This window comes from Bombina bombina, chromosome 6, assembly GCF_027579735.1.
Source record: "Bombina bombina isolate aBomBom1 chromosome 6, aBomBom1.pri, whole genome shotgun sequence".
NCBI classification, from domain to species: domain Eukaryota; kingdom Metazoa; phylum Chordata; class Amphibia; order Anura; family Bombinatoridae; genus Bombina; species Bombina bombina.
This window is the reverse complement of record NC_069504.1, coordinates 1,086,376,037-1,086,395,563: the sequence shown is the minus strand read 5'-3', so window position 1 is coordinate 1,086,395,563 and position 19,527 is coordinate 1,086,376,037. Positions and strand designations below refer to the sequence as shown.

Sequence of the window (19,527 nt, the reverse complement as noted above, 5' to 3'; positions counted from 1 at the left end):
ACTGGCTATTGAACTTTATCCTACAAGCTAATACTTAAAGGGACAGTCAACCTCAAAATTGTTATTGTTTAAAAATATAGACAATGCCTTTACTACCCATTCTCCAGCTTGGCACAACCAACATTGTTCTAGTTAATATACGTTATAACATTAAACCTCTAAATTTCTGCCTGTTTCTAAGCCACTACAGACAGCCTCTTATCACATGCTTTTGTATTGGCTTTTCACAACAGGAGACTGCTAGTTCATGTGAGCCATATAGATAACATTGTGTTCACGTCTGTGGAGTTGAGTCCGCACAACATAGCACTAATTGGCTAAAATGCAAGTCATTATTTAATAAATAGCCATGTGATTAGGGGGCTGTCAGAAGATGCTTAGATACAAGGTAATCACAGAGGTAAAAAGTATATTGATGTAACAGTGTTGGTTGTGCAAAACTGGGGAATGGGTAATAAAGGGATTATCTTTTTAAACAAAAATTCTGGTGTAGACTGTCCCTTTAATATTTCACCTATAAGTTGACCCCCCAAGTCAAGACTTGCATTTAGGAAACACTGGTCCTCTAAAATGTATCTGGGTAAGGACAACCCTTTATAAATGTGGGATTATCCCCATATGTATATAGAAGAGTTGTGTAGTCTTTTCATGGAATATGACTCATTGGATGTTATCTGTGTCTAGCAGGGATAATGGGGTCTGCCATAGAATGTGGTACTGGCATTGTTCAGCGATTGGACTTTTCTAGCAGCGAAGAAGAGGAAGATCTTCAAGGGCCTCAGAGAAGAGCTACATTAGCATGGAGGACAAATGGAAACCACTACCCAACCACACCCCAGAGGAATGAGAGAGGTCTTTCCCCTGAACATGAGCTGAGCCCACTCAGGGAATCTCCTGTACAAGGCCCACAGAAGAGTAGTGGTGACTGCCCAGGAACCCCACTACACTACAGAACATGGAAAAAGCTAAAGTTGTGTGATACCCCATACACACCAAAGGTAAAGACTTGCTACATCCATTAATGTGAGTGCCCGTGACTCTTAGAGAAGTTGCATGCAATCAAATCTCGGTTTAGTCTATCAAACATGAGGTTTAACAGGAGATAACACCGGACAACTTCAATCTCTTAAACAATGCTATAGTAACCAAAAATGTTTAAATGGGGAGTCTTGGGTGGTTTAAAAGATAATAAATCAGAGGATTAGTTCTTTATCTTAAAGGGACAGTAAACCTTAAAAATAATGTTATATAATTCTGCACATAGTGCAGAATTATATAACATTATTTAAGTGCTATAGTTCTAAACGGCTTTTTTCTCTTCAAATAAGTAAAAATTACGGCGCTTTTACAGACCCGCTCTCTGCTGAGCGGGTCTGTAATATTCAGTCAGCGCATCGGGCCAGCTGTATAGTCACAGCCCGGCCCGACCACGCCATAAGATTAAGTGCAGCTCGCTCCTGTGACAGGAGTGAGCTGCACTTAGTGCTATGGAGCGGTCGGGCCGGGCTGTGACTATACAGCTGGCCCGATGCGCTGACTGAATATTACAGACCTGCTCAGCAGAGAGCGGGTCTGTAAAAGCGCCGTAATTTTTACTTATTTGAAGAGAAAAAAGCCGTTTAGAACTATAGCACTTGTGCAGAATTATATAACATTATTTTTAAGGTTTACTGTCCCTTTAAGATAAAGTACCTGCAATTGGCAATCAGATGAAAGTCTTTGAGCTCTGAGCTTTCTTGAGAAAACCTCACATTGCACCATATGGCACTAAGGTAAGTGGACTAAGTGACCATTTTCTGATACTTCTGTGGTCACTAAAGATAAGTGTGCCCCTTTTTTATTATAGCCACAAATTAGCATTGTGTGTAAGTATTTGTTATATCCAAACTGTCTTCGGGATGCTTATCTCTAGGACAGGGATGGTGAACCTTAAAGGGACACTGAATCCACTTTTTTTTTTTTTTTCATGATTTGGATAAAGCATGCATTTTTAAGCCATTTTCTAATTAACTCATGTTATCAATTTTTCTTCGTTCACTTGGTATCTTTATTTGAAAAAAGCAAGAATGTAAAGCTTACATGCCGGCCAATCTTTGGTTCAGCACCTGGGAACAGCATTTTGATTGGTGGCTAAATGTACCCACCAATCGGCAAGTGCTATCCAGGGTTCTGAACCAAAAATGGGCCAGCTCGTAAACTTACATTGCTTTTTCAAATAAAAGATATCAAGAGAACAAAGAAATTGATAATACAAATAAATTAGAAAGTTGCTTAAAATGGCATGCGCTATCTGAATCATGAAAAACCATTTGGGTTCAGTTTCCCTTTAATATATGTTCATACTGGTGATCACATTTTAGAGTGTGTATAATTGTATTACTCAGTTAAAGCCATATTGCTGATATACAGCATGAGTTCCTCAAGAAAGCAGGTTTTTGTGCATCAATGAAACCAAATGGCATGTAAGTAATCCAGATGTGTAATGGCAGTGAACTTATGAGTGCCACCTTTGTCACTCGTGGCACATACTCACCACCCTTCAGGTAGAGCTAGAAGTCTTTCCCACTCTGGGTATGTACCTTCTGTAGGAGGCTACTTATGGCTGAAATGTTTATGAAATGCGCATAGAAATAAATCTGTCATGTGATTATCTGTTGAGCAGGTGGCTACCGGTCTTGCTCTTACAATACCTCCCTGTCTTTGCAGAGCCTGTTGTATAAGAACCTTCCCTCTCCTGGTGCCAGAGTCCCCTGCAGGGGGCAGAGGTTACTCCGCTTTGCTGCTGGCACTGGTGCTGAATTGGATGACCCGGCGGTGGTCAATGTTAACCCCTTCACCCCTGAAGCCTATCGTCAAATTCATCTTCAAACTAATGGCAAAAGGAAGGAATGTGGGGATGATGGGTAATGTCAGACTAAATCTTAAATTGTAGGCTGATTAAACTTAATCTAGATTACAGCAAAATACTCTTGGTGTGTTAAAGGATAGAATAATTAATTTCTGTTAACTTAAACATTGTGTAATTTTTGCTTTGGAGCTGAAAAGTTCAGATAACACGTTAAAGGGACATTAAATCAATTTGTTTTTTTATTCAGATAAAGCGTGCAATTTGAATTAGCTGTCTAATGAAGTTATATTATGTAGCTTGTTTCATTCTTTATATCCTTAAAGTATACCTAGGTAGGCTCAGAAGCTGCTGATGGCTGCACATATATCTGTAATTGGCTTTCAGCTAGCTCCCAGTAGCGCAATGCTGCTACTCTCACAAAGGATACAAAGAGAATGAAGACCATTTTAATATAGACACAAATGGTATGATCTATCTGAATCATGAGAAATAATTTGGGTTTTATGTCCCTTTAAAGTAGTTTTGATTGCCAGATGTGCGGACAATGACACTTCACATTGTGACCCCCCAAAAAAATAATTAAAGGGGCGTTCTACACTAAATGCTAGACAGAATGATGTATTCATAAAAAAGATTAGCCTGAGAGGATTTATTAAATGTAAATATTGAAAAAACTAGACTTCATGTCCATTAATCAATTGTTGCTGCCATGTTGTAACCTAGGTTTCCTTCTCTGCTTGGGCAAATTGGGGACAACTATAAATATATACAATATAATGCGCAACTAATGTCCATGAAATTATAGCAATGTTAAGTTTGCACTTTTAACGTGAATAGGAAAGCCAACAGTTATAGCAAAAGGTGACCAATGATGAAAGCATTTTGCAAAGCTTTTAGTTTACATCACAAATGTTTCATTACAATCTCAAAGTGCTTAATATCCCTGCAAAATATGCTTCTACTTTAACCAATAGGCATTGATGTTTACATGTAAGTGGGGCAATTTGCATAAATCCATTTTCTTAAAGGGACAGTGTAAAAAAAATGCTCTGAGAATTTAAATTTTTAAACAAATTCTCTTCTGTTGGTAGGTGCTACAAACGGTTTAAAGGGATGTTGGACAGTAAATACATGCTAGACATGGTGTATTCAAAGCAAAGAACAGGGGCGGAACTACCATTGGTGCAGCGGCACCAGAGCCCAAGTGCTTCGGGGGGCCATAGCAGCCAGTCTATACATAGGTGTGTATGCAGAATGTATATTGCAGGGGGGACTTTATATTTGTGTAGGTTAGGCTCTATCCTTTAAAATCATTATACAGAGTAACGTATATTCTACAATTGATTACTACCTCATTTTAGGGGGGCCCAAAACATTTTTGCACCAGGGCCCTCTGAGTAGGTCCGCTACTAGCAAAGAATAACAGAATAATATGTAGTTGTACGTCCTCAATTAGTTTTTTACAGGGACATGAAACCCAAACTTTCTTTCATGATTCAGAGAGAGCATGCAATTTTTAAATAACTTTCTATTTTATTTATATTTAATTTTTGTTTGTTCTATTTGTATCCTTTGATGAAAAGTATACCTAGGTATGCTCAGAAGCTGCTGATTGGTGACTGCCTCTTGTCATTGGCTTTCAGCTAGCTCCTAGTAGTGCATTACTGCTCCTTCAACAAAAGATACAAAACAAATTAGGCAGATTAGATATTAGAAGTAAATTGGAATGTTTAAAATTGTATGGTGTGAGCTATGTTGGGTTTCATGTCCCTTTAAATAGTTTTAAATATAAGTGTAACGGTTTTAGTTTCTACAAAGTAATGGGCACCACCATGTTTGAACTAGTTTTCTATTTATCTGTTTGTGCAAACAAGACTTTGGAGAAACCTTTTTAGATTATCCTGTGTGCCTGGCAGCCTGGTTTGCGCAGATTTTTATTGCTTGTTTTTTGTCACTAATTTTCAACAGCAGGAAACATTGATTACTTTAGAGATTCAGTGGACTTTAGAAAACCATTTTCTTTGTTAAATTACAGTAAAAGGGGACAAATAAATGAAAATACAGTAGATTGCAAAGTGTAATTACACATAGTTAAACAGTATCAGATTGTAATATAAAATGTTTAATATCCCTTTAACAAGTAATCAGTTGCACTTGTGGAACTCCCCACTTCTGCTTCAGATGAGAACACATAATAAATATGTATCCCTCACTAGCTATCGTTTGCTCACAAACTGTCTCCCTATTTTGAGTTTTGAAATGTCTGAATGTAATTCCTCTGCATGAGTTTAGCACATATGGGGGGGGGGGGGGGAAGAGAGAAATGTTAAATAATAAATAAATTAATAATGCTTTTGCAAGACTGTCCATTTAAAAAAATTAATGTTCCTGGACTTAAAGGGACAGGAAACTCAAATTATTTCATGATTAAAGGGACAGTCAACACCAGACTTTTTGTTCTTTAAAAAGAAAGATAAAGATAGCACAAGTTTAGGGTACTGTGATTTTGTACTGGTTGTGGAGAAATGACCAAACGTCACACTACCTGTACTGTATCTTGCTATTGAGCACTTGGCTAGCTAGAACTTGTCTGCCATCTGCTGATCTTTTGTGGTACTGCATTTGTTTTCCTTATTTTGAATTTGTCAGGTATAGGTAAATGTTAGCAGTCTCCTTTACTGCCATTTTCCTAGTATTAAGCTTCTCTATTGCACACTTCTGCTAAAAGTAAAAGTGCTTAAAATAAGGGAGTGCTTGGTGTATTAAAGTTTAAACTGAGTTAAAAAAAGTACTAAATTGTCCTGCATAAAAGCTGTGCTAATGAACACCTGTATATTCTGAGTAAATATAAGGATTTTTTAAAATGGCCATCTGCTCTCCCTGCAAGCTCAGCCATTTTTGTTGGGTTGCTTTTTCAATTAGCAGACCGCTATTTCGTATACAAAATCTACCTAAAGAAGCAATTTCCACAGATTCTATTGTACATCTGATATAACAAAGCCTTGTAAACACATCAAGGGGGTGGGGGGCCAATTTTGGAGTACTGAACCTTTTTAAAGGGGACAGTAAACTCCTTAAAGGGATACTAACCCCACATTTTTTCTTTCATGATTCAGATAGAGCATGCAATTTTAAGCAACTTTCTAATTTACTCCTATTTTTCTTTGTTCTCGTGTTATCTTGATTTGAAAAAGCAGTAATAAAAGGTTAGGAACCGGCCCATTTTTAGTTCAGCACCTTGGTAGAGCTGCTGATTGGTTTGCTACATTTAGCCACAAATCAGCAAGTGCTTCCCAGGTGCTGAACAAAAAATGGTCTGGCTCTAAAGCTTACAGTACTGCTTTTTCAAATCAAGATAGCATGAGAACAAAGAAAAATGTATAATAGGAGTAAATTAGAAAGGTGCTTAAAATCTCGTGCTCTATCTGAATCATGAAAGAAAGAAATTGGGTTTAGTATCCCTTTAAGATTGTTATATCAATGTTAGTTATACCTAATGAAACACGTTTGCGATGTACTTTCATTTTGTCCCATTTTCATGTAGCTTAGTTCTAATATTGAACAATTTCTAATTATAAAAAGTTAGAATGTCTGACATATCACGGCTAACACTGCTACATATGTCTCATACATATCTGTCTCTAATTGGCTTTATCAAATACCTGCAAAAACTGAAAAATAAATGCAGTAAAAAGGACCAAACAGAAATGTCTTGTAATTACAAGGTGTTTACTGTCTCAAATATCTGATGTCAAAAGCTTATCTAGTCTCTGGCTATTAAGCACTTTTGTGCGAATCGCTTTGTCCCACAATCCCTAGAGGCCAACATATGATTTAGGTTTTCAAGATGCTGCCAAATTCATATGTTACAGATACTTGATTTACAGACCTTGCTTTTTGGCCTGATGACCTCTAGGGACCATAGGGCAATGCAATTTTTGCACAAGAACAAGAGTTTTAATGGTTTAACTATAACATGCCTTAATGTAGACTGAGGAATGACTCTAAAAGTTAAAATTAGGCTTTTATGAATCAGATGGGTCATGCAGTTTTAAACAACTTTACAATTTCACTTATATCCAGTGGTGTGGTTTTTTTTTTTTTTTTTTCTTTTTGTAAAAGAAAAGGTGCCAGTATTAAAAAAAAAAAAAAAATTGCCAGTACTAATTGATAAATACTGCTCAGTTGCTCAGTAAAGTAAAGGGACAACATTATTTACAATGTTTGATGTATTCTGCAGCCCCCTCTTATGAAAACTAGAACATTTAAATGATTACAAATATTACCTGTTATGAGTTGGCAGAGGTGGGGGTATTCGGTACCGGTGAGTACCCCCACAAAAAAAGCCCTGCTCATATCTAATTTGCTTTGTTCTTTTGGTGTTTTGTTAAAACTGATTTCTAAGCTGTTGAAAGATGCCTCCTATCTCAGTGCATTTGACAAGATAGTGCTTGTTCATGTTGTGCCTTCACATTGTGCTCGGTGATTGGCTAAAATGCAAGTCTGTCAAAAGAACTGAGATAAGGGGGCAGTCTGCAGAAGCTTAGATACAAGGTAATCCGTGGTAAAGTGTATTAATATAATTTATGCAGAACTTGAGAATGGGTAATAAAGGGATTTAAAAAAAAATAAAATACAAAATATCAAGTGTCCCTTTAAGCTCCTTTTTAAAACCAAAGCACAACCGGTACTTGCATGCTAGCAACAGAGGGGGCGTCTTTGGGGAAAAGTAGTTGATATACACCTCACATTCCTTCACTTTCCCTTTCTGATATGCGCACAACGGAGGGCACAGGAATGACGGCAGCTGGCAGGCACACACTTTATATGTACAAGACTGTTGTGCTGGTGAAACTGGTAACTGTCATATAACAAATCAAGTACATCTGAGTGTAGCTCAAATTGTGATCTCAAATCAGGACAGTCCTGCAGGGATTCTATGTGTATATATTATCTAGGGTTTCTAAAATGCAACTAGTAAAATTAAGACTACTCCTAGATGAAAATGGCACTAATTAATATATTCTAACCCATTTTCTTTATCCTTTTAGGAATGAGTCTCCTTTCAAACAAATGGAGAGGAACAGCCCTGCAGTATTTTCATCCAAGGTATGAACACTTGATAAGCTCAGGAAACTAAAAAGAAGGGTAAGATTCTGCCATAATTTATAGGTGAAAGAAACTCTATGAACACTGGATTATGAAAACTTGCAATCAGCAATAACAGAACAATGGCAATAAGTCATTGTATATAAAACGCATGCTGCATCAGACAACAAATGTAATGTATACAGCATTTTATTAGGAATGTTTATTACTAAGGGAACTTTTATCTCAGTCTTACAGTAGCTTTATATAGTAAAATAATTTTAGAATGACAAATGATATGGGTGTCTGTATAACGTGTTCTGGAAATACAGCAGAATTGGAATAATACTCTGGTTTAGTAGAAATGTTACTTTCTTTCCTAAGATATTGACAATGTCGTAGACTCACCATTACTAGTGGGAATATCACTCCTGGCCAGCAGGAGGAAGGAAAGAGCACCACAGCAAAGCTGTTAAGTATCACTCCCCTACCCACAATCCCCAGTCATTCTCTTTGCCTTTGCACATGGAGGTGAAGTTTTGGTGTCTGAAGAAAATTGAATTTCTTTCGCTACAAGCAACATTTTATTGTTTTAGAAAGCCAGAGTAGGTTTACTCTGATCTTTCCTTTGTTTCAAGGATTGGGTCTAGGGGTAGTGGTTTTAAAGCAGTTAGGAACTTGTAAGGTGGGCCTTGCTGTGTTTTCCTAACATATTGCTTCCCTAGTCTAGAAAGCCAGAGTAGGTTTACTCTGTTCTTTCTTTTTTCTACAGGCCTCTGTAAGGAGTTGGCATCCTTCCACGCTTTGTGAGCTGTCCTCCTGCCGGACGACTAGAATGCAGGTAAGTGCTGGGGTCTTATATGGCTGGCACTGAAGACTGCAAATTATGGGATTAAGGATATCAAGAAGGAAGCGTGCAGGCACTTTAATACAGGGGTAGGACCTTGTTGTTATGTGACAGACTGTTTCTCCCCTTAGAGGAAGGGGTTAACTTTATGGGCTAGTCTTTGTGATTGGTCCAGATAGTGTTTTGTGAACACCTAGAAAGTGGTTTGACAGTTATTGTTCAGGACCGGCTCCTTAGGCTGTACGATACTTCTCAGCTGGAGCAGTTTGAATATTTTCTTAAGAGCGACTGGATGCCGGATGCGCATGTTTTTGTGGCAGTTTAATTTAGGAGACTTCCTCCTTCTCTGCCGGAGTGGTGTCGACTGTCTAACTTTTGGAGCTCCATAAAATAAAGGGCTGTGTTTAGAGTTGTCCGGAGGGCAGATAGGAGTGCCTCAGCCTGCTGAGGTGTAGAGGTTTACCTTGGGGGCAAGTGTTTTTTTTTTTTTGTTTTGTTTTTTTCCTGAGCGTTATATCGCTCTGTGATTTAAAGACACAGTACCAACATTTTTTTTTTTTTCCTGTCTGAAGGCCTTTTGCAGTGTCTGCCATTGAATTGGAGCAGGAGGCTGCTCATTTAAATCTTCTTTTGAAGAATTCCATAGATCTCACAATGAACTTCTTTTTTTACTAAATGAAGCACGTAGAAATAATTTGATTACAAGCCAAGAGTTTGGCTTCCTGTATAGTCACAAACCAAAAACACCAGTTTTCTACTGGATACCAAAGTTACATAAATCCATTAAAAATCCACCTGGACGCCCCATCATCTCTGGAATGGGGGGCCCCACTGAAGGAATAAGTAACTATGTTGATAGGTTTTTACAGCCGTTTGTAAATGACTTACGTACCTTTGTCCAAGATTCAACAGATGTGATTAAAAAACTCGATGGAATCAATGTTTCTGACAAGACCATTTTGGTCTCGTTGGATGTTGAATCCTTATATTCTTCAATTCCCCACTCTATTGGAATTGCAACTTGTGAACAATTTCTCAATACAAGAGGAGTGGGCTATAGCAAACATTCTAAATTTGTAAGTAAACTTTTGAAATTTGTTCTGGAAAACAATATTTTTATTTTTGATGGCAAATACTATAAACAGAAACAAGGGACAGCAATGGGGGCTACATGCGCCCCAATATATGCCTGTTTACACCTTGGTGGATGGGAAGATCAAATTGTTTTTGGTGAGCATTCTGACATAGTTGAGGCGCATGTAGCCCTCTGGATCAGATATGTGGATGATATCCTCCTGCTATGGGATGGCAGTGAGGAGGATCTACTTAAATTTGTTTCCCTCCTGAATAAGAATAATTTAAATATCTTCTTAACTTGTAGTTATGATTCTACTACCATCAATTTTTTGGACTTAAAAATTAGTAAGAACGAAGGCAAAATTGAAACAGAAGTGTTTCGAAAGCCGACTGCAACTAATAGCCTTCTTTTGGGAACGAGTCATCATCCTGAAAATCTTAAGAGGGGTATTCCCTATGGGCAATTTCTGCGCCTTCGCAGAATCTGCTCTGGAGATCAAACCTTTAAACAACAGGCCAAAGATATGGCGACTCGTTTCCTTGAGAGAGGCTATTCAAAAAGATGCGTAAAAAGAGCACTCTATAAAGCATCTCAGCATCAAAGAAAAGATCTTCTGTACAAAAAGAATACCAAAAGTGAGAATGTGGAAGACACCAAAATCAGATTTATTACTAAATATAATGCCCATTGGAGTAAAGTTAAAAGTATTCTTAACAATAACTGGCATTTGCTGACTAATGACTCTACATTACACCAACATGTGGGGGACTATCCCCTAATGACAGCAAGGAGACCTAACAATTTGAAAGATCTCCTTGTTAAGAGCGAATTTAACAAAGTGCCTACATCTAACTGGTTAGAACGCAATGCCCAAAAAATAGTCGGCAGTTCCCCCTGTAATCACTGTGTCTGCTGTCAATTCGTGCAGAAAACTAAGACTTTTAGCACGAATACAGGTGTCACATATAAAATCAATTCTTTTATTAATTGTTCCACAAAAGGAGTCATATCTTCTCTATTGCTCGTGTAAATGCTTTTATGTGGGTAAAACTTTTAGAGAATTACGCTCCCGCATTACAGAACATAGACGATATAAAGGACTTCAATATTGACAGCCCAGTGGCGAGACATTTTGCTCAATTTCACGAATCAAAAATTGATTAACTCCACTTCATTGGAATAGAATCAGTCAAACTGAGCATGCGCGGGGGGGACATTGATAAAATTCTTTTACAAAAAGAAACAAGATGGATGTACAAACTAAACACTCTATCTCCTAATGGCTTAAATGAAAAATTGGAATTTGCTTCCTTTTTAGGCTAATTCCTTATACCTTACTTTATCTGCACATCTCCATTTATTTCCATCTGTGTATGGATAGTGGGTTCTCAAAATTAATAAAATAAATCAAGTGTAAATATATACTACTATGATGAGCTAAAATGCACATATTTGCTGTTAGAATAATTTGACACACATAACATTATAATTAAGTATTGTCTTTTAAATATTGCACAATGGTGTATTAAAATAAAACTGTTTTTAGCATATTTTGTATATATGATTTGTTGCGGATGTGTGTGTGAGTGAGTATTTGAATCATTTAATTGTATACAACCAACTTCTGCTATTGAATACCTCACCTTGGTTACTTGAGAAGCCCTTAATTTAGCTGTATTTTAAAAGTAACAATTGCAAAGACATTGCAACAACGGCTATTTGTGATTGACATAAATTTCATCAAATTGAAAGGACTCTGGAAACCGGTATCCAATAAAAAGGCAGGTAATCAAGGTGTCATTAGCACCTGGAAGAAGCTCCATGCTGCACTGACTGAAGGAGCGAAACGAGCATTTGGACTCGTCGTGCTTGGCAGCCCTTACAGCAGATCCCCTGCTCATCGTGACTTACCCCTGATGTCTGGACACTCCATGTACAAGGCAGCTAGGAGGAGCGACCGCGTGAACAAATACAGGTAGAATATGTTATACGCATCTGTACACCAAATATCACTGTCTTAAAGGAATACAGCACCTGTGAATAAAGACGCGTGTTTCTATTGCTCCTCCTATGCTATGTCTTTTAAGCACCAACCGACTCAGTAACTCTGGGGGTTCAAGTCTGAAGTAACTGGTTTTTATACACCGGGGACTGTATAACTGCATCCATTTCTTGCATTAACGCTGCACTTATTGGATTACAAATACCTGCAAGTTTTAAATGGACTGTTTTTGGTCTATTTCCCCTGGTGCACCAGATAATAATTTTTTGGCCAGTACTTCATTAATACTGCTTTGTGTGGGATCCCCTGTATGAATGTGAATGTGTGTATTGTGCATTTGTTTAATAAATATTTACATTGTTTTTGACATACAAGCTTTTTGTAGCGCTTTTATTCAATTTTACAGTTGTGCTGGATTTACCTAGACTTTTGGGAATTTCTTATTGTGAAATCCCCACTTCCTTTTCTATGTTGTTCTCATATGTATCTTTCTAGGAAGCACCTGTTCTCTAGTTAATTACTTATTAGTGTGCAACTCTCACCTTTTGTGTTTCTTTTGTTTGCTCATTTAAACTCTTGTTTATTATGTTGAGAGGCCAAAATTGTTGCCCCCATGCAATTTTGCTCTTCAGACATTAAGACTCCTAAAGTTTAAAGAGACTTTTGAATGAGCCTAATGTCTCTCAGGATGATGCTGTCCGGGCAATGCTACAGATTTCTCCTCAAATGTCCTAAGCCTCTATGGCGTCACATACAGTGCCCTGCAGTTCCTCTCAATATCCTAGCAGAGTTTATTTGCTTACACATATTGCTGTGCAGGTATCTTCTGCGGCATTATCTGCTTTTCCAATATTAAAGGGAAAACGCAAAAAAAATGTAGTCAAAGTAAGGTTTCTGCTACTCGGGTTGCCCTTCCTCATGAGTCTGAGGAAGAGGGATAAGTCGGTAGCCTCTGAGGGTGAGATCTCAGATTTGGATAGTTTAATTCCTGCATCTGATGCTGAAGTTGTATCCTTCAGATTTAAGCTTGAACACCTTTTGTGTATTGTTAAAGGAGGTTTTGGCTACTTTGGACGACTCCAACCCACCTGTCGCTGTCAACCCTAAAAATCAACCAGGGATACAGTGTTCCCCATCTTCTGTTTTCAAGAAGAGGTTTCCGGTCGCTGACTCATTAAAGGGACACTTAACCCAAATGTTTTCTTTCGTGATTCAGATAGAGCATGTGCTTTTAAGCAACTTTCTAATTTACTCCTATTACATTTTCTTCATTCTCTTGGTATTTTTATTTGAAAAGCTAGAATGTAAGTTTAGATGCCGGCCTGTATTTGAACAACCTAGGTGGTTATTGCTGATTGGTGGATAAATTCACCCACCAATAAACAAGTGCTGTCCATGGGTCTGAACCAAACATTGGCTGGTTCCTTAGCTTAGATACCTTTTTTCAAATAAAGATAGCAAGAGAACTAATTTGGGTTCAGTGTCCCTTTAAGGATTCTTGGCGTACGGTGCCTAAAGTAGAAGGGGCGATTTTTACTCTGAGAACTACTATTCCTATAAATGATAGCTGCTCTTTTAAGGATCCCATGGACAAAAAGCTGGAGGCTTATTTGAAGATGTATGTTAATCAAGGTCTCCAATGGCAACCTGCAGTTTTGTATTGTCACTGTCTAGTGCAGCATCTTATAGGTACGATGCTTTATCTGATTCTCTTAAAGTAGAGACTCATTTGAGAGCCTTAATCCTATCTTGGATCTCCTCCAAACTAGCCAATTCCTTAATTTCTGATGCTACCATGCAAGTTATTAAGCTGGGAGCCAAGATATCAGGCTTCGCTGTGATAGCTTGCAGGACGTTGTGGCTAAAATCATGGTCAGCGGATGTTGCTTCTAAGTCCAAGCTTCTAGCGCTTCCTTAAAAGGATAAGACCTTGTTTGGACCTGGTCTGGCTGAAATAATTTTACATTACTGGTGGGAAAGGGTCTTTTCTACAAGAAGAATAGACCTAAGGGTTGTCAAAGTAATTTTCGTTCCTTTCGTAACTTTAAAGGAAAGCCTTACTCTCCCTCTTCCAAGCAGGAATCGGCCAAGTCTTCTTGGAAACCCAATCAGTCTTGGAACAAGGGGAAGCAATAAAAGAAACCAGCAGCTGAATCTAAATCAGCATGAAGGGTTTGCCCCCAGTCCGGGACCGGATCATGTGGGGGGGGCAGACTTTCTCCGTTTTATCAAGCTGGGTACAGGATGTCCCAGATCCTTGGGCTGTGGTCATAGTGTCTCAGGGTTAAAAAATAGAATTCAAAACTTTTCCTCCCAGGGGCAGGTTTCTCATCTCAAGATTATCTGCAGACCAGATAGAGGCATTCTTGAATTGCGTTCGGACCTTTCCTTCCTGGGGGTGATTAGTTCCAGTTCCTGTAAGAGAACGGGGTCTAGGATTCTATTCAAATCTGTGGTTCCCAAAAAAGAGGGAACTTTTCGTCCTATTCTAGACCTAAAGTGTCTAAACAAGTTTCTCAGGGTGCCATCCTTCAAAATGGAAACCATTTGGTCCATTCTTCCCTTGGTATAAGAGGGTCAGTTCATGACGACCATAGACCTGAAGGATGTGTATCTTCATGTTCCCATCCACAGGGATCATCACAGGTTCCTGATATTTGATTTTCTGGACAAACACTTTCAGTTTGTGGCTCTTCCTTTTGACCTTGCCACAGCTCTCAGAATTTTCTCAAAGGTTCTGGGGGCTCTCTTGGCAGTTAAAAAGGCTCAGGGTATTGCTGATTGCTTGTTGAAAAGATGGCGCCTGAACCAAGATAACTCTCATACAGAGATCTTGTCTTTTCTACATTCCCATGGATGGAAAGTGAATCTGGAAGAGTTCCCTTGTTCCAGCTACAAGAGTGGTTTTCTTAGGGACCATAATAGATTCCCTATCTATGAAGATTTTTCTGACGGATGTCAGAAAATCAATATCCTCATTTTGCGCCTCTGCAGTCTACTGTTCGGCCATAATTCAATGTATGGAGGTAATTGGTCTGGTCGCTTCCATGGACATCATTCCCTTTGCTCGATTTTCATTTGAGAGCTCTGCAGTTATGCATGCTCAGACAATGGAACTGGGACCATTCAGATCTGAGAATAGACCTAGATCAGTCAACAAGACTCTTCCGTGATGGCTATCTCAGGAGCACCAGTTTCTGGAGACCTTCCTGGGTGATTGTGACCACGTATGCCAGTCTGCTAGGTTGGGGAGCAGTCTGGGACTCGAAGGCGCAGGAACTATGGACTCGGGAGGAGTTTGCTCTCCCCATAAACATTTTAAAGTTGAGAGCGATTAGTGCTTTGATGGCTTGGCCCCAGTTGTCCTTAGCCCAGTCAGGTTCCAGTCCGACAATATCACCTCAGTGGCTTACGTCAACCACCAGGAAGGAACTCTAGTTCCTTATCCATGAAGGAGGGGGCATGGATTATTCAGTGGGTGGAAGCTCACAATTGATGTCTCTGCCATCCACATTCCAGGTGTGGACAACTGGGAAGCAGATTTCCTGAGCAGACAGACATTCCACCCGGGAGTGAGATTTCCATCCGGAGGTGTTTTTTCAGGCTAACCCTCAAATGGAGGATGCTGGAGTTGAATCTGATTGCGTCTCGGTAGAACACCAAGCTTCCAAGGTAAGGTTCAAGGTCAAGAGATACAGAGGCTGCCCTGATAGATGCTCTGGTGGTTCCTTCAGGCTGGCATCTGTTTCCTCAGTTTGCCCTCCTCCCACAAATCATTGCTCGTATCAAGCGGGAGAGGGCATCAGTAATCTTAATAGCTCCTGTGTGGCCTCGTATAATCTGGTATGCAGACCTAGTGAAGATGTCATCCCTTCCACCTTGGAGGCTTTCCCTGAGGAAGGACTGTGACAGACCCTTCGTCAGAACTGGAAGAGTTAACTTTGTTCAGCTTTAAGAAGCTATTTTCTAAAGACAGGTTTGCTGGCATCAGCTATAATTAAGTTTAAGTGATAAACATTCCCATTGTTCAATCACATCTAGAGAGCAGATGCCCCAGTGATAAGAAAGGATCAAGTGTGTCTTGTGTTTAACTTATCTGCTCAAGTAATGTAATTCTATTGTGGCCTGTCAAAGGGCGTTGTCCCTCTATCTAATGTACAATATTCTTTCAACCCCCCATCTGGGGTCAGACCTGCATAAATATTGGGCATATGGCCCTTAATAAAGTACACTCTGTTTTTACCTTCCATGTGGAGCCTGGTCTCATGTTTGAGGGGGTTAAATGGCTGGGTTGTGAGTTGCTGATCCCATATTCAGGACATTGTTCATCTGGTATTAACCCTTGGTATCCTGTTGGTACCGTAACAATTGGTGGCAAGCGATTTTTGACCGGGCTGTCAAAATAAGACTGGCACATTATGGCCCCAACCCATCTGCGGAAATTATCGACCGGGTCATAGCAGCTGTGGAAGCCAACCTACTTCGCCAAAGCGGCGCTGCAGCAGCCCAAGTCACAGCAACCTCAGTGGAAAAGAGAAAAGTAAATTTTGCAGCTTTTAAACTTCCTGGAAACAGGAGAGATTGATGGGTACCTTGCGGATTTTGAGAGGCAATGTGCACTACACCAGGTACCCGCAGAGGACTGGGTCACGATATTATCTGGAAAATTATTCGGCCGGGCCAGAGAGGCTTTTCGGGCCATTCCAGATGAGGAAGTCGGGGATTATAATACTGTAAAAGAGGCTCTGCTCTCCAGGTATGCGGTTACACCGGAGGCATACCAGAGGCGGTTCAGAGACACTGTTAAATTAGCTGGTGATTCCTACGTTGAGTGGGCATATAAGGTGCACCACACAGCAGCTCACTAGATGGCGGGGTGCCAAGCCGTATCTGGGGAAGAGGTGCTGCAGCTATTCCTGTTGGAACATTGCTTTGACAAGTTATCAGCAGGAGTTAGAGAGTGGGTTCGGGACCGTAAACCCTCCACCCTGCATGAAGCTGCTCGCCTGGCAGATGAGTATACGGATGCCCGCAAACTGGACACTGCTACCACTAAGCCCCCTGCTAGAGTGGAGTACAGACCCCCAATCACCCCAGCAGCTGCCAGTTACCAACCCCCGGCGCACCGCTATACCACACGGCCTCCGGCCACGAACTACCCTCAGAGCCCGGTTCAATTTGCGGCGCTACTCACAACCTATTCGGTGCTTTGGATGTAAGCAACTAGGGCACAAAAGACCAGAGTGTCCCCTAAACGCAGCGAACCGAGCACAGTCCTGGAGAAGACCCGCCGGCGGAATCCCACGTAATCCTCAGCCTGCGGCCCGCTACGTAGAGGCGCAAGAATGCTGGGGCATCCTACATGAAGCAGACCCCGTGCAAGCTGCCCACCGCAATAACCGGCAACTGGTTAAAGTGAATGGGAAGGAGGTCAGTGGTCTACGGGATACTGGTGCTACCATGACCTTGCTTCAAAAGAACTTGGTGTCTGAGAAACAGCACACTGGAGACACTGTGGCTGTGAGGGTAGCAGGGGCGCTGTGTAACGCTTACCTGTTGCCAGGGTACATTTGGATTGGGGAGTGGGCGCTAGACCTGTGAATGTGGGGGTCAAGAAGGACTTACCTGCTGATGTTCTCTTTGGAAATAACTTGCCCCCCCTTGTTTCTGCCTATGCTCCTATGGGTCCCACCGATGTTAACCCTGTGACTACCCGTGCCCAGATTCGTGTCACAGAGACTGACCCACCTGCTGCTGAGCCCCAGGACGCTGAGCTCAGTAAATCTCTATCCGCTATTGATATGTGGAAGTCCCGTTACAATGCGCTGATGAAGGAGAAGAGGAGCGCAGAGGAAAAAGCACGTTTAGAACGTGAATCTCTGCTAGACAAGCTGCACCGACAGACTGCAGAAAACACCAGCTTGAGAGTGGGACATGAAACATTAAAGACAAACTTAGCGACTCTTGAGGAGAAGCTGACGCTGGCTCATAGTGAGGTGCAGCAACTCAAGGGCACCCTATGTCAGTATGAAGGGATTGTGGATACCTATAAAGAGCAGGTACAAAAAACTCGTAAAGAAGCTGATGAGATTTTGAAGGACTGTTTAGCCCTAGTCTGGGCACTGAAGAAGTTGAACCCTTATTTTTACGGGCAGGAATTCTCTCTCATAACTGGAATACACATGGATTGTCCCGGCAAACTGACATGCCTACCACCTCCTAGTCCGGTCATCCCCAGGTTGACCCGCCAAAGGGTCAAGCCGGGTCTGCCGGAGTGTTCCACAAGGGGGGAGCTATGTGACAAACCCTTCGGTCAGAACTGAAAGAGTTAACTTTGTTCAGCTTTAAGAAGCTATTTTCTAAAGACAGGTTTGCTGGCATCAGCTATAATTAAGTTTAAGTGATAAACATTCCCATTGTTCAATCACATCTAGAGAGCAGATGCCCCAGTGATAAAGGATCAAGTGTGTCTTGTGTTTAACTTATCTGCTTAAGTAATGTAATTCTATTGTGGCCTGTCAAAGGGCGTTGTCCCTCTATCTAATGTACAATATTCTTTCAACCCCCCATCTGGGGTCAGACCTGCATAAATACTGGGCATATGGCCCTTAATAAAGTACACTCTGTTTTTACCTTCCATGTGGAGCCTGGTCTCATGTTTGAGGGGGGTAAATGGCTGGGTTGTGAGTTGCTGATCCCATATTCAGGACATTGTTCATCTGGTATTAACCCTTGGTATCCTGTTGGTACCGTAACAAGGACCTTCTAACTCGGGGTCCATTCCTTCATCCAAATCTCGTTTCTCTGAAGTTGACTGCTGGGAGATTGAATGCTTAGTTCTGTCCAAGCGTGGTTTTTCTGAGTCTGTCATTGAGACCATGATTCAGGCTTGCAAGCTTGTTACTAGGAAGATTTACCATAAGGTATGGCGTAAATACCTTTATTGGTGCAAATCCAGGGGCTACTCTTGGAGTGGGGTCAGGATTCCTGGGATTTTGGCTTCTTTTCTGGATGGTCTGGAGAAAGGAGGATTATCGGACAGTTTTTTTCTGAATGGTCAGATTTCTGCCTTAGCTATTTTGCTGCACAAGCATCTGGCGGATGTGCCGGATGTTCAATCTTTTTGTCAGGATCAGGCATGTATTTAAACCTGTTGCTCCTCCTTGGAGCCTTAACCTTGCAGTGTGATTCGCCTCATCTTTCATGCTGATAAGGCGGATCTTCGTACTAAATTGGGATTTCTCCCTAAGGTGGTTTCTGATAGAAATATTAGGGAAGGAACACCAATTTCCTGATTATGTCCTAATCTTTCTCATAAGGAACGTTTGCTGCACAACTTGGATATTGTGTGTGCGCTAAAGTTCTACCTGCAGGCAACTAAGGATTTTCGTCATTCCTCTCTGGAATGCGTAAAGGTCAGAAGGCTACTGCTACTTTCACTCTGGTTGAGAAGTATGATCAGTTTTGCTTATGAGACTGCTGGTCAGCAGCCTCCTGAGAGAATTACAGCTCATTCCACTAAGGCTGTTTCCTCTTCTTGGGCTTTCAAAAATGAAGCTTCTGTGTAAGTTTTGCAAGGCTGCAACTTGATCCTCTTTGCACACTTTTTCCAAATTTGATACTTTTGCCTCAGCTGAGGCTGCTTTCGGGAGACAGGTTCTTCA

General features: G+C 40.6%; 1 protein-coding gene across 1 annotated transcript in view; it reads left to right on the top strand.

Annotated features, from left to right (window-relative positions):
* The first annotated feature begins 692 nt into the window (after nucleotides 1-692).
* The window catches only part of WEE2 (WEE2 oocyte meiosis inhibiting kinase), a 49,777-nt gene continuing 30,942 nt past the window's right edge, over nucleotides 693-19,527 (top strand). The window contains exons 1-4 of the mRNA XM_053718994.1: nucleotides 693-998; nucleotides 2,707-2,903; nucleotides 4,287-4,292; nucleotides 7,900-7,957. Of these exons, the coding sequence (XP_053574969.1) occupies nucleotides 693-998; nucleotides 2,707-2,903; nucleotides 4,287-4,292; nucleotides 7,900-7,957 (567 nt within the window). The remainder of the gene's footprint in view (nucleotides 999-2,706; nucleotides 2,904-4,286; nucleotides 4,293-7,899; nucleotides 7,958-19,527) is intronic.